Source organism: Argiope bruennichi, chromosome X2 (genome assembly GCF_947563725.1).
Source record: "Argiope bruennichi chromosome X2, qqArgBrue1.1, whole genome shotgun sequence".
In the NCBI taxonomy this organism is placed as follows: Eukaryota; Metazoa; Arthropoda; class Arachnida; order Araneae; family Araneidae; genus Argiope; species Argiope bruennichi.
The window spans coordinates 91,428,543-91,445,236 of NC_079163.1; the positions used below are offsets into that span (position 1 = coordinate 91,428,543).

The following is a 16,694-nucleotide window of genomic DNA, read 5'->3' on the forward strand; positions in this document are numbered from 1 at the left end:
TCGAATTTATAAAATGGCTGAAAAAATAAACACATTTTATAGTACTTTTCTATATTTATTTCCATAAAAAATGCAACATGCATAATACTGTGTTAGCAGCAATACTCGTAAGAATCAAAGAAGAACTTAGTTTATAGGGCTAGTCAATGAGACTCTCATCTTTTAAAACCATTAGTTGGTTTAGATGAATTTTTTTCAAGACTCTACTAAGGAACTAATACAAAATTTTGAATCGTAAAGGTTTGCTTTCTTATACTGTCAAATTATTTGCAATCACAAGAAGTTGTAAAATTTCTTTAGAAACCGCAGGAAGTGCTGAGGGTACTGGATTCAATCTACCTTCTTTCATGAATAATCCCCATTCAGTAGAAACCATGTTATTCCCCCACCCATTGTTGAACTTGAAAATAAATGCAATTAGAATGCTATGAAGCTAATACATTGTTTTTTGAAAAAAATTTGAAAAGATGGCTTTGGTTGTTTTCGTTTTCTAGCTTATGTATCGATGAGCATTTACAGAATTAGTATTTCCTCCTAGATATTGTCGCAGAAGTATTTCTCCAATTTTTATGATATTTTAGGATAAAATTGATCACTATTGAATAGTGAAATTGAAAAATGCAGTTTGGGATGTTGCTTTATCAACTTGGAAGTTGTAAATTTATCCCTTCTGAATATTACATATTTCTGATATTTTCGTATTTATAGGACATGAAGAAATCCAACCCGATGAAGTAAAATCCAACATTCTTTGGCCTTATGTTAAGGCTTCATTGATTTTTTTTTTTTTTTTGAGATGCTCTTCTACTATCATGTCTAGTGTTACTCCCCTCTACATTTTGTATTTCTTCCGAATACTTAAATAACTTTTAATAAAACTTTTGAAGTCAACACTGTTCATTTTGTCCTTCAATTTTTCCATTTGCTAACATATAAATTGGTTATTTGGCATAAAAAATGTGGCTTACTAAATGAAATTAAGACATCATTATTTTAATATAATACAAATGTAATTCTTAGCATCTTACTCCATCTGCTTGAATGCTGAGAGGGATAAGTTTAACCTCTTCCTTATACTGAAACTACAAGCTAGCAGTAATAGATCTGTGCTTCTTTCAACAATGTTGATCACTTGCTTGATACAGACATTTCTTTGAAAATCTTCAATACTTGATTTATTTGTCTCCATAATCTATTGAATAGAATCTCGAATAATGCTTTTGGGTTTTATATTGATATCTTACAGATAAATTTCAGATATAGAATTCCGAAGAATCGTCATGTAAGTGAGTATGATGAGTATTAAATCCTTCGGAACAAAATGTGTAGAGCAGTTTGGAGGGGGTATGTTAGCTCAAGCCCATCCTTATAATCGGACCATGATTCAAAATTCCTTGGTCCATCCCAAAATAGCCCGCAGGTTGTTTCTAAATTGAGCGTGAATATAACAAAACTAAACTACACTCGCTGCTCCTCGATTCAACTGCCTGACTTTAGGTATCCAATTGATAAAAAGCATCCAAATAAAATACAATAGAAAGAGAATGTTGTGAAGGAAGGAGTATTTTTCCTTAAGGATATACCTAGTGAGAAACCTATAGTAGGAAATGGGGATGAACAGTTTTGAGAATTTGTTTTGTATAATATTGAAAGCTACTTCAGCCATGTCAGAATTATGTGAAATCGTAGCTTAGAAATGTTCATAGTAACCTATCAAGTACTTAAATGTATAGGAAAAATTCAGCTTTTAGATCATAATGATCTTTTAAATAAAAAAAAATTATCAACCATTTGTTAGTATATCTTTAATAATTCTTCTGAATAGTCCTTCCTGTTCTAACATACTTTCGATTAAACATAGCTGACTAACATTCTTCTAAACATACATTCGAATAACTTTTTTTATTTGTATTGCTTGCTTTAAAAACTATGAGACAAAAAAAAATCAATACTGAATTTTGAACCAGGAAAATTTTGCATTTCGGCATCAAATAAATCAATTTACATTTAATGTAAATGTTTCTTTTCTGGAGTATACGTAGGAATTAATATTTACAACCATCTTTGCAGAGTACATAGGTTTTTTTCAAAATTCGGAGAGGGAACCAAAAAAACGATGTTATTTGACTCGGAAATAAGAAAAGAAGAAATAATTTTAGAAGATTACTGGAAGGTCCTGCGACTCTTTGATCCCTATTTTGGATGGAAGTGCATATGAAAAATTAAGAAATATTTCAGGATTGTTCTGAACATATCTAGGAACTAACATTGAAAATATATTGAATTTGTGTCATATAGATCCATTTAGGTCCTATATTTATTGGGTTTTGAGTAGAATGGGAAGAAAGATACGATTTATTTAAGTATGTTATTCGGTATTTGCGAATGAAAAATTCTGTTTATAACAAGTACTTGAATTTGTGTTTTTATTCGTTCGCATGGACCATTGCATAAGAAATGAAAATAAAAGTAAGTAAAACTAAAAAATTTGCGATTGGAATCTTATAAAATTATTTTTAAACACAAGTTTGAATAGATACTCAGCATACAATTAGTTTCTTCGTTATTCATATAATATAAATTATTAGCTATGTCCATTGGTCATTGGTGAACTTGTCATTAGTTGGTAATTGAAATTTAATTAATGATTAATAATTAAGTTCTAATAATATCAAAATAATACATTGTCATTGAGAATACAGAAATGAACAAAAATTCAGAACACTAGCACAACAGTGATTGAGTGGAAAAATAATTGCAAAATTCCTAATTTACAAACATGAAATAAAGTCAAGTAAAATAAGTGTTTTAAAAAAGAATAAAAATAAGTATCAGTTTCTAGATCGCCAATTAGCTCACAGAATCGTATAGGTTCTAAACTATACAAGAACGTTATTTTGCTATGCAGAACAGCAACAATATATACAAGAGAAGTGATCATGTATTCAACTTCTTGGATTCGTCGCTGAGAGTGTTTTCGAATTAATTAATTGCTTGTCAGAAGAGTTAACCGGTTAAAAATGAAACTCTGTCAACAGGAGTTTAGTTTTTCATAAATTCCATTGAGGAAAAGTGAGTAAAATGATTGACATGGAAAAATAGGCAACTTATCAATAGATATCTTTTTGATATAGAAACATGTGTCAAATGGTTTTGATAATTTTTGACAAATGATTATTGATTTCATTATGTAGACATTATTTAAGTTTTAAATTTAAGCAGTCGAAAATATAAAAGAAATATATTATTTAAAAAAAAACCTGTATTTTAAATGCTATTCTTTCACTTCTGAAATCCAGACAGAAAATTTGTACTAGTTTGATTAGTACACGTATATAGGTTAAAAAATAAAAGTGAAAGAATAGGAATAATTTAAACAGGGGAGAAAAACAGAATTTTACAAATTATTGATGAATATCGATGCATTACCTTCAAACTGGTTTTTATAAACCTGTCATTAACTTTTATACTAGCATTGATAAATATGTGACAACATTTTAGGATTTTTCATTTTAAGGTAGCTGTCTAAAAGGGTTCTACGAATTCCATTAATACCTTTCTTGAAATTGATATTCATTTTCAATGTTGAAAAGAATTTCAGCGAACTTGATTTTTAGTTTATGAATATACGAAACTTTCATGACACATACGAAGAAAAAATTACCATGATACCCCCATTAATGTATTTTTTATTGCTCTTTGCCTAAATCAAAATTACCATTCATTTACAGATAATATCGACAACCTGTACCAAGCGTTTAATAGATTCTTCCAATGAATAATAAAGATAAAAAAAAAAGAAGAAATGTTAGCGGTGAATTTTATGGGATTCACTTCGTATTTTGTATTCTTTTGGCGTGTTGTTAATGGCGCCCAATTCTTTATTTAAAAAGAAAACGAATACATTGATCGGAATGACTTGTTTCAAATTGATATTGATTCACTGTATATATTAAACAAAATCTAAAAATCTAAATATTTTTTCCATGTTTTAAACTCATTATGATAACATGGGATCAATAAATGCGGGTTATTTTAATATAAAATGCTACCTAAGGAAAACGACTATATATATAGTTACTAATTACCCAAAGAATACTCAAGGAAAAGTGAAAAAAAAATTGAAAAATTTCATAAAAAATATTTCCTCCTAATAGTTAAAGTTATGATTAACAATGATACTTGACAGCTGAAATGTAATTCTTCACATCAGTTTTCTCTATATGATTATCACATATCAAAAATTTATAGCGTTTAAAATTTCTTGCTTCTTTTTTTATAAGCCGAAAAATTAATGCTATGTTTAAAAAATAAGTAAGGAGTGGAAATGCGATGAATCTTTTCAGTAAATGATACTAACAGAAGGCATTCTCAGTTAAGAAGTTTATTAAATTAATAATTAATTTCGAACTTCCTTTTAATAGTATTTTATTTTTATATAGCTCATTAATAGTCGTATCAAGACAAAAACTTTTCGTTTGTACCCTAATGCGAATTGATGTTAAATGAATGGGATTTTTAAAAAAAGATTTAAATTGCATATATCTATTTTTTATGAATATATAGCTCCAAAATTAACTGTTTACTCATTACTGAATAAATTGTTACTGTTACTGAAGGTAAATTTTAGACTTCAAGTTTTGTATGAAAATGTTTCTAATCGAACTTTTAAACTCCTAAGATAAAAGCTGCCTATTGTTGTATGTTTAATGAACTAATGTAATCTGATTGAACTTTGACCAATACTAATAAATTTTCTTAGTGACGATGGCATTTTTTGCAACTTTTTGCAGCAACTAAGAATAATTGTTATATGGTAAATTTTGACCTTGAATGGAAGTGGAGGTTATATAATTGAACTGTTAAAATAATAAAAGTCACCATATACTTACCCAATATATATTTAAAACAAATGTGCTACTATGTTGTTTTTCTTTTTCGATAATCTTTTCATAAACATGCACAATGCATTACAGGTATCTGGGAATCCTTAAATTCAGCAAAAGATTTTGTAAATGAAATAAGTTTGTGTATTTACGGAATTCTAATGAACGTATTATGCGGTTTCTCTTAGAAAACCAAGATATTCTAATTTAAAAACTTTGAAAGTGTCAAAATAGGAGGTGTTTGGATTATGCTGCGGTAAATAAAAATGACCATGGATAACAGACATCTATAGATTCGACTCTATCTTTTCTTAACCTACGATCTTTAGACAACCTGTTGATGCTTTTAAAAAATTATTCAAGGAAATTTTCGTTCTAGCAAATATATTTCTCATATTAAATGTGGGTTAGTTTTCGCTAAAAAATTATTTTCTAAGGATACTTCTAGAATGTCTTTTTCAGTGACAGATAAGATTTTTTTCGTTTAAAAGAGATATGGTGCGTGAACCTTAATTTAGTATTGAGGATTTACTCTGCTGATTGAAGAATTGAAATCACATACATACCTTTATCGGAGTTTGCTATATCTGGGTTCTTTAAGATTATTACGTTACTGTGACCTCAGAAAGGAAATTTAAGTAGGCAGCGAAGTTTATTTTCCTTCATTATTAACAGATCACAATGCAGACTAATAATTTCTGCCCTCAGTAGCCTTTAAATTCCTCTGAAAGATGATGTCAATTGAATTTATGAGTATAATTATATGAAAACTACATCTTTGGTCATATGAACATATTTATGCATCTATATTTATAAGTATCTTGAGTCAGATATAACAAAGCAAAAGCTGTTCATTTTTCAAAAATTTTGGTTTGTGGTCTAATTTAGATTGTCTGGTTGCTAATGAGATCGCAAGGAAAGAATTATCCTGTGTACAAAGCATTATTTCAGAAATTTTACGACTGAAAAAATTAAAATTCACTGCATGGCGTACAGCAGGATGCCTTTTATAAAGAAAACTTCAAGATATATAGACAAATTTTAACTTATGCGACTGAAAATAAATAAGTTAAAGAAACAAATCAAAAGTAAAATTGCTGCGACGCGAATTCAAAAATGGGAATTCATTGACTACTTAATTACTCTTCCGCTTATTTATTTATACTTGCTAATTTGAATATTTTTTTCTTAAGAACTTTTGAACAAAACATCATAAATTTTTCACTCCATTGTCTAAAACATTTTTATACTTTATATACCAGAGTAAAAAAAATTAAGTGCATATAAGACTCTCTTTATTTGATATTTTTTTACCACTTAATTTTGTAATTTTAAATCTTTCAATCAATTTTTTCCAATAAGATGAGTTTAAATTTTTCCTAAAATAAAAATCTTAAAAACAAAATTTCATAGTTTATAGATCACATTGATAAAAATTTTCATTTTAAATTGGAAGAATTTTTAATATCCTCACATTGTTAACTATTTACTGAAAAATGATGCATGATTTATTTATGCTTGAAATACTTTAAAGCAAATGCTTGACTTTCAAAAATTCGAAATATTGAAACATTTTTATTATTAAATATAGGAGAAGTAAACATGTATTCAGTTTCTTTTTTCCATCGCTAGAAAATTGGCATTCAATTCTAAAAAATTAGAAAGTGACTAAATTAATAATTAGAATGCGATTCACTTTTTACAATTTTTTTCATATAAAGCTAAAATAAAATACACCTCCACAGACTTCATCAAAACATCTAAATATTGTCAGCAATATCGATTGTCACCAATTTCGTTGAAGTAATTCCATCTGAAAAATTACTCTACACGTCTAAACTTATTTTCTGAAAGTCATATCTAAAAATAATGAGAAATAAAACATATTTTCTCTCTAATGCGAAGCTAAAAATATCTTTTATATATCTTTTTAAATATCTTTTCCAGTCTACATGAATTCTTTCCGAAATATTGATACATGCCGAGTTTCTTTTTTCGTCTATTACAAACCTTTAGAAAAGTATTTCAAAATTTTCAATTCCCATGCAATTACTCTAAAGTTCTGGCAGTTTCTTCGAACCTTCTTAGCATTTCTGATGAGGAGTTTTCATCCTTTTAATTAACATGATTTCTGAACTAAGCCTATGATTTAGTCATACACTATCCAAATAGTCTTTAATCACTCGCTGAAGAGGACCGAAGAAGACCTGTCAAGAGCAGACTGCCGCCTCCTGCCACCGATTGCTCTGTTATTAAAGTCCAGCGAACGGACTTGTTATTTTCGTCCTTGCTGATTAATTTCTACCGTTTGGGGTGGTTGCTTTTCTGCTGCAATACAATGAATTAATTCCTCCCCGCAACTTGTAAAATGGTGGAACCTCGCAATTTGAGGCTTCAAGCAAAATAATTAAAACTTCGCTGATGTATTCATTGTTAGAGCGAAAAATAAGACCATCTCGTGACATTCCCAAATCTAGTAGAGCGGCTATTAACTATTCATTGGATAAGGCATGAGGTAAATGAGAGCTGTGAGACTTCTGACCTTTAAATTGGCTTTCATGGAAAGTTAAATAAACCCGACTTAGTCTGGAATCATGGAAGTTAAGTTTCCATTGCCAAAAATTGAGTGGAACTTTTTTTCCCACTAAAAATGCTAGTCTTTTTATGAAATAGGACGTAATGAATATTTCGAGTTCTTTTCAATTTTCTACTAGCCTTTTCAGAAAACTGTCAGATGCAATTTCATTATTTAGTTTAATTCATTAGTCTTATTATAAGGTTCTTGTCCTGCTGGTCATCGACAAATCCTTAATGAAATAAATTATCTATTACAGATTAAGAAATTATATTATCTGAAAATCTAGAATTTATATCCTGAATTCTGATAGCCTTGAATTTTTGGGATAAAAATCAATGAATTCGTCTTATTTCAATGCTATTTGATCTTACAGTTACTTTCAAAGAAATTTGCAACACTGAATACAATCACAAGTTTTATAATAGAAAGTGGTTACACATGCCTGATTTCTATTAAACCCAGGTAAAATTAATATACGTTAACGCTTTTGTAAATATTAGCATTTTTTATTAAAATTTATATTATTAGTAATTATTCATTACTCCTAATAACAAGAATACTATATTATCATTAATGTATTTAACTACTCCTATTATATATTTCCTCTCTAAATATTTATTTTTTAAGTTTGCACCTAATATAAATGAATCTACATATATTAAGCTCACCCTTGTACTTACAAGATTTTTGAACTGTATATAATTGTAAGTGAATTGGAATTAAATATTGAAACTTTTATATAATATGAACTTTTCTATCTGAGCATTTAAAAAGCCATTTTTTGTCCATTTTATCTTTTAGAATTTTATCCATTTTATCTAATTTTAGCAAAAGAATGTTAGATTCTTTTGCAAATATCATACTTATGGAACATAACTAAACTATTCATATTGGTATATCGATTTAATAAAAATATCCTAAGACAACTCTCAATTTTTTTTAAAAGCGCGAATTGCGTTGGATTCGACTTAACTCACCGATGAACAAATAAAGTGGTTTTGTTTCCGTTCTTCTTGAAGCTATATGTATAAGCTCATTGTAAACTATTTAATAGTAATAGTATGTTAATGCCGTACCCAGATATAGAAGCGAATATTAGAAAGAAAGGCAGGTGACAGAAGGTAAAATATATCGTATAACCACCATGTAATGTTTGCAGAGTTGGATATAAAAAAAATCTGTGTAAATAAGCCTTTGCAACATGATTATTTAGTTAATTTTTTTTTATTATTTTGATATACTACATAGAATGCATATGAAACTTAAATGCACAAAATCCTCCTCTCTGCATTACCATCTTTATTTGGCAACTGCATAAATAAATTAATCACGTGTTTTCTGGATTTTTAGTTTATTTATTTATTTTTTACAAAGTTAGAGGCAGAGCTTTTGTGTTGAAGTCCGATAACAATTCAGTTAAAAATCTATCCTTAATTGAATAATTGTAAGTATGAAATTTTAATGCATTATTTCTTTTTCGCAGACCACCTCCTATCATATTTCTTTCTTCCTTTCAGAGAAGAGCTGGCTGTGAGGGTGGACCTAACCGAAGCACGAGTACAGGTAAGCGGCACATTTCCTTCTCATCCAAACACGAAAGGAAACACCACAAGGTCGAGGAAAACAATTAACTTGTTGCAAAAACAGTAAACACTCCAAGAGGATTCATTTTCGCAGAAAGCGTACCTGCAAATAAGAAAAAAAGGGCCCTCTGTATATTTAGAACTAAACTGAAATTCGTGCTTAGGATATTGAGTTCATTAATAATTTATAAGGAAATAGAAAAATTATGTGTTTGCTTAAGCATTTTTGCAACTTATTTTAAATATGCTCTCAATTCAAATACAAGGAATAATTTAAGAATTTTTTAGATTTGGAATTGTTTTTATAAGTAGAATTACTTAAAAATCATAATAATATGGATTCAATAATCTTCCATTCTGTTTCGTTATCGTGTAAAGTGTTTTACAAGATTCCTTCTCTCTTGGAGCTTTAAAGAAGTTTTTTGAGTTTCCTTGATAGTTACAAATAAAAAAAAATTAAATGGAGCAATGGTAGAATGGAGAATGGTAAATAATTTAAAATGGAGAAAATCACTGATAAGTTTTGCTTTGTTTATAATCACTACCAGTTATAATTAGTTAATTTGTATTTAATCAATGGTATGATTTTATGCTTCTCCGTTTTGAAACTTCTCTAGTATAGGATTCATTTATTCGTATTTTAGAACTTAGAATATATTTCTGCAACAACTGATAACCTTTGCTTTATCTTATATATCTTGACATTTGGTATTTCCATTCAATTGTAAGAGATTTTTTATAAATTTTCTTCTGATAAATTATTGCACAAGTTCCAACTTTTTCATTCTTGGGTCTATTTCTTGCTTTATTTATGAAGAAAAAGCTTCTCTGTCGATAATATTTAAACGTCCACAAAGGTATTATGCGAACAAACACGAAGAATTTGTTTCATACAAACAATAATAGTAATTTTTATTTATTCCCTAATATTCGGTAAAAGACTAATGGATGTCCCACATGCCAAGTAAGTTCAGATTGTTTCACTCTAGAAATTTTTTCAGATCATTTCTTTTGTTCGGAAAACATAGAAGGTAAGCTATCATTCGCCCCATCATCTTTATATTTTGTCCTCTTCATTGGACATTCTCACAGAGTTTTAAAGAAGTATTTGTTAACATTGTAGATGATCAGTCGGCTTGGCAAAGCAATTGAAATATAATTCAAAGTAATTAAAGAATAAACGCATTTCTTGCTCATTCTTTGAGATTGTTTCAGAAAGGTGTTACAAAAACATAAATTTCTATCCTCTTTAGTATATGTAAAGTTGAATTTCCAATACTGAAACAATATTTCAAGTTTGAAATCTTGAAAATACAAGTGATAACTTTCTTATTAGATACGAAATCTGCTGATTGTAATAATTTTAAAGCATATCAATAAGGCCTTGAGAACACAATCTTTGAGTGAAAGCAATTTTAGGACTGACTTGTTGGTATCAGATTTGATCAAAACGCAACTTAATCTAGAAGTCGTTGGACATCTAACTGAATCGCGTTGTAGCCATTGAGAGGGCAGTAAGTAGCATGTTCCCTGTAAATTTTGAGCTATGCCTTGCCCTTGAAATTTGCATTGTTTTACACAATGCACAAATGTCATTTTGTCAATTCTGATTTTCTGATCCTATGATGGTGCTATATAATGTCTTGAACCTAGTTATAGCTCTTATCATTAAACATGTATAGAAGAAATATTGAAACATGTCTCGATCCAATATTTTATTGTGTGAAGAGAAGTTACTTCAATAGAAGTTATTCGAATTACGTATCATTAGAACATATTACTTTCAGAAAACATCTTATCCTAATTGAGTCGTCGCTAATAACTGTTCTGTTACTCTATTTTGTTCTATATCTATGTCATGTCTCAAGCTGAAATGGAGTGAAAGCCTTGAGAATTCATGTTAGCTTTAATGTTCTTGTTATCTGGTCATAGTCGTTTAAGATTCAAACTATTACGGCTATAAATTCAGTAGAATCGAATCGATGTTTTTGTAGTAATTTGTCTATAAAACATTAAATAGTTGCGTAATTTAATTTTTTATATAATTTTAGTGGCAGGACAACTAGAATTATTATATTTCATTAAATCTTTTAATTATGCTAAATAGGCACAGTTGAAGTTTACAAATTTTGGATCAAAATTAATTTGTATAAATCAAATGGTAAGAAATAATGGATTGATAAAAAATGGAAGAAAATATAAAGTCTTCCAATAATGAAGCAATTGATATTATATATACATGGGGGGGGCATATAATAGGCACTTGAGGGTATTTATATATATATAATGGGGGAGGAAAATGTCTGCTTTCATAATAATGAAATTTTTGAAGGGAAAAAAATGTTTACCTTTAACAGAAAAAGATTACTAACAGATAATTACCTGCTACTTGACAATTCCAAGTAAAAGAAATGTTTAGTATAGAAGAATAATAAATAAAAGGTTTTATAATGATGTAGATTAAAAGTTCATTAATTTCGCATAGTTTAATGAAATATTATAAATCAAGAGGACTTTCTTAATTGCCTTTTTTAAAAACTTTTATTAAAGAAGGTAAAACTTGGTAACTGTACCGACCTATAAGCTCAAGAAATATTATTCAGGTATCAGCTCTATTAAATGTAATTTCATCTTATAATAGAATCAAATAGTAAATATTTGTAATGCTGTTGTTGAAGATCGTAATTTGGTAAATCTGACGTAATTGGGATTTTTGCCCGATTACACTTCGTTCACTTCTTCAAAACCTAATTCTGCTTTTCTTTTCAAGACTTTTAGTTTTAGCTCGCTTTATGGAAAAGTAAGATGTTATTCGCTCAGCGTATTCTTTCATTCGAGTCTTTATCATCTTTCGTAGATATTTCCTTTTGAGTAGCTTTTCTTTATCGTTTATCGAATGAGTAATGTACTATTGATTACAACTACATTATTTTTAAATCAGTAAAGAAAAAAAGATAAAGCAAAAATTGCGCCAATGGTTGCGTGTGTCTCTGAAATGAAATACAAATAGCAGATTCACAGAGTTCTATTAACGCCTTCAATTCCAAACATTGACTAAGTGTTTGCCTAAGAGCAGTAAGAGTAGCTAAAGTCATGTTTTGGTATCGCTTTTTACTAAAAAGATATAAAACGAAATTCTTCTCTTTTGTTTTTCTGACATACGCTCGCCCACTGGTAGGTTAATTACTGTCACTTCTTTTCTTTTTAAATAAATTGAAAGATATTCTAAAATAAAATTTTATTCTTAAAACCTAAATAAAGATCAACGAATAGATGCATTAATTAATTTAATTTAATCTCAGATTGAAGCCAAAACTTAAACTGCAGTCTTCATGTTTATGATCTGAAATGTTTGTGACCCTTCATGCCTGTGACCAAACCAAACAGAGTTTAAAGTATTGTTACTTTTATTCGAATTTTTGTTATTTCTGGATGAAATAATTGGAATTTATGAATTAAGAAAAGATTATACTGATGTTTGATTAAAATGCTTTCTATTAAATTTTATTGATATCTATGGAAAGCAGCAAAATAATAATAAATTAACGAAATGTATAGGAATGGAATTATGTTTGACTGCCATATTTTTCTGCTTTCGATAAGAGTGACTAAAACAAGAAGTTTTTCGTTAATTAGTAAATTTAAAATAGAAGACTGATTTATTTTTTCGATACGTTTAAACTAAATATAATCGAATCTATATTAAATATACATTGATACCGGTCATATTTACATAATTTTGAATTCAGTTTTCTGGTAATGAATGGTACTGAAAATTCTATCCAAGTAAATAAGTTATGCAAATTCATTTAAATTTTAAATCAAAAAGTTGCTTGTAAAAAAAATAAGTATTTGAGGCCAAGAGTAATTAATGAACTTTTGCCATTTCTTTCAAAATGGGTGAATGTAAGACACAAAAGTGAAAACATTTTGCTTAAATACTCACATCACGTTCCAACTCTTTTTCAGTTTAAAAATAATGCTAATATACGATTAGAAATAACCTGTGTTAAATATGAATATTTGACCATGCTAATTTGTGAGGTACAGGTGAGAAGTCAGTAGTAAATGAATATCGCGCCATTTAAGGAATACAAAAGATACTGAAAATTACTCGTTTCATTCATTTAAAGAATACAGCTAGGTCGGAGGTTTCCAGACTCATACATAAGATAATGAATTGCTTAGGTATGATTGGTAATGAATTTTCTTCGAGAAGAGGTTGTAGAGAGATTCGATTCTGCCATTAACATGCTTGTAGTTATTCTACTGTAGAAATACGCTGCACGGATCCAACTATTTCATTCAATCAATTGCTAACATCTCAAAGACGACCTTAGTCTATGTAACCACTCTGCCCACCAACGATGAGTGGTGACCTTCCAACCCCCTATTCATTGACCTCCACCTCACGAAGTAGCATTTCACTGGTCCATTAATGAGCATGGACTGCCCATCAATAACATTGCATTAAACTTAATAACGCTGTTCGCACCTTTGGCGAGGAGTCTGCGATCACGCTTTCTTCCTCGGATAATACTTTTGTTTGAGTGGGCCCGCCACTTTGTTTGATGGTTTTCTTTATACATCGTTTTATCACCTTTCGAAATTTATGATCATTCGAACTGTTTCCATTCTCGTTTTAGCCACTCATTTCTGCGGTGGACCCCTCACAAGTTCCCTTCGAAACGGTCGGCAGATCGGGAAATTACATTTCATCTCGAAATTCCCCAGATTACCTTAAACTGTATGTGCTTAAATGGTCAAGTCTTTAGAACAGAATTTTTTAAACACTACCTCCTTTTCAAAATTTCGTAGCCTAATTTCATCAGAAATAATTTATGTCGATCCATAGTATAATAAATAAATAAATACTTATTAATGATGCACATTAAAAATTAATTTCGCATAGTTTAATGAAATATTATAAATCAAGATGATTTTCTTAATTGTTTTTTTTAAACTTTTATTAAAGAAGCTAAAAGATGAATGTACCGATCTATTTTATTCACATATCCGCTCTATCAACAGTAATTTCATTTCATAATAAAATCAAATAGTAAATGTTTCACAATCAATTCTAAAAGTCTATTTGATATTTAAATAGCTCACAATAGATCTGGTATTAAATTGACTGGACTTAATCAATTCTTCAGACCTTACTTTTTTAAAGGAAGTGACAAATTTTACTTCAAATTATTTATCCTTCAGTCAATAATATTTAGAATGAATAACTGATAGTGCTTATTAACGTTATAACGAAGTAATCGAGGGGGCAGCATATCTATTCCAAATTTTTGTTTTATTTACATATTAAAGGCATGAAACAAGATCCATTAGGTTGCTGTGGTCTATAGAAATGAGATATTCTTGAAAATAGCTGAGAAGTGCATGCGTTTTTTTATCCAGTTAACTGTGGATTTTGTTTTTTAAAATCCCCCAAGTCCTCCCTTTTTAAAGTCAAACAATGACGCATATATAGTTCAAACGTAATAAAAACAGTCGCATAGTAAATTTTGCAAAAAATCATAATAAAGTGAATAAAATTCATTTTTATTATATAAAATACCACTCCAAAATGAAGATTTGGAGTGACGTGTATACGCGTCGAACGCACTTAAACATGAAAACCATTGAAGGAAATATAAAAGTGCTGTTATATTTTGTTTTCATGCACGATGTTTAAACATTTATTTAACATTCGATATCTTCATCAATATGAAATGGATAATAATTATCAAAACTTCCACATTAAAAAAAAATTAGGAAATTTAGCATATACATCATACGAAAAGACATATTCACTACCGAAAATTATATCGAAAGTACATATAAAGCACATTTTGATTTTATGATTACTAATAAAATGAATATAATCCACCCAAATTTGTGATATTGGCTTTTGAAGAAAAGTACATCCATTTGTTTTAGATATCAAAATTTTTTTCATGATCAGAATGAATCAGATTTCAAAAATTATGAAAGCAGATATTCAGAAATACGACGTCTCGATTTCTAAAAAAAAAAAAAAAATGTAGTAAATTATCGTTAAAAAATACAGACCGATTCGAGGGAATACGTTTTGTTATTAACATATTCAAAATATCAATAATAAATTTTTGTAAAATCATTTTACTGATAATAACAAAAGTATTATCCTTATTAGTTTTGATTGTACATATATTCGCAATAATTTTTTAATGAGGAATATATAATATTTTATTTTGTTCAACAAATATTTGAGATGCTATTTTTGGTTCTAAAGATGAACTTTAAAATAATAGTGAGTTACTCTATTCAATAAAAAGGTTTTAGTTATAATTTAGAGATGCATTTGTTTGATATTTTAGAGACGAATTTTTTAGAGACGAATTTTTTTTTTTAAAAAAATCAGAAATTTAACAGTATTATAGATGTCTTTACATTGACTCATTTACATTAGTTCCTTAATCACAATCTCTAATTTTTGTTTAAAATCGTGAAGAATTTTTGATTTATGTATGCAAACTTGCAAATATATTCAAATTCTTCAGCAACGAAGCAAATTGCTATTTTCATACAACGTTGTAATAGCATAGCTTACCATTTTTCTCCGAAAAACTGCTGCGTGATTTCTACATTGGATGGGCAGAATGGTCAAAAAGAAATGTTTATTAACAAATGATGCTTTGAATTTCTCATAAAGTTATCTTTATTATTTTTAGTTAAAAATTTATCTCTGCCAGTATTTATAAGTTCCCAACTTAAAATGGATTTGCATAGATTGAATCTTTTTAAGAACAAGTGCTTTCTTATTTCTTTCTATCCGATTCTAATGCATCTTCCTGATAAAGCAATATGAATTGGTCATGATTTCTTTTCTTGGACGCCTGTCAGGCGGCAGTTGTTTTGTGGATGTGTGTGAGGAACGCTTTCAAATTATTCTCGCAATTAGATCCTGCCCCCTATATATCAGAGACAATGGTTTTCCACGTTCCGGGTAGAAATTGATTACCACAATGTTGACAGCAGATGGATGCTTTTTTCTTTGGAAAAATCTCCTACTGCCCATTTAAAACCAATTCTTCGACAATCGTTGCCTTTTAGCCACACAATGTGTAATAATGAGTATTGTAAAACCTTCTCACTATTATACAATTTCTTCTTATCTTGTTGCGGTAATTTTTCATTTGCTGTCTAACCTCTTGTTAGGGCTATCATCGTGGTAATTTGTAGAAAAAATTCTAGGCGATCTTTTTTTTAGACAAATTGCCGTTCCTTATAATGTGGTTTTCACCATCGTGACTACTGTTCTATTGATTTGAAGGATTCGAAATCGATACGGTAGGGGGAAAAAAATAAGAAAAAGAAAACTGCTTTTTCAAACTCCCTCACTCGCTTATTGTATTTGATTTCTTCTGTTTCTCTCTCCTTCTGTTTTTAATGGAAGAAAAATGATTTGAATTTTCAATATTTAACTTCAGAAAGCGAAATGTAGTCTTTTTCAAATGTTTCTCAACTAAGCATAAATGTTTTAAGAATAACAAGGGATGGAGGTTATGTCCATTGGTAAAAGAGCACTTAGTAGTCATCGTTGTTTTTAGAAATATAGAGAAGTCATTGCTTTCTGGAGGAATTCCATACATTTGTGTTGCATAAAGAAAGAAG

At 29.0% G+C, this 16,694-nt stretch overlaps 1 protein-coding gene across 5 annotated transcripts in view; it reads left to right on the forward strand.

Annotated features, from left to right (window-relative positions):
• The window catches only part of LOC129960839 (homeobox protein aristaless-like), a 221,835-nt gene that overhangs the window by 171,311 nt on the left and 33,830 nt on the right, over nucleotides 1–16,694 (forward strand). For all 5 annotated transcript variants that reach the window (XM_056074509.1, XM_056074510.1, XM_056074513.1 and 2 more), the window contains exon 3: nucleotides 8,982–9,027. In XM_056074509.1, the coding sequence (XP_055930484.1) occupies nucleotides 8,982–9,027 (46 nt within the window). The remainder of the gene's footprint in view (nucleotides 1–8,981; nucleotides 9,028–16,694) is intronic.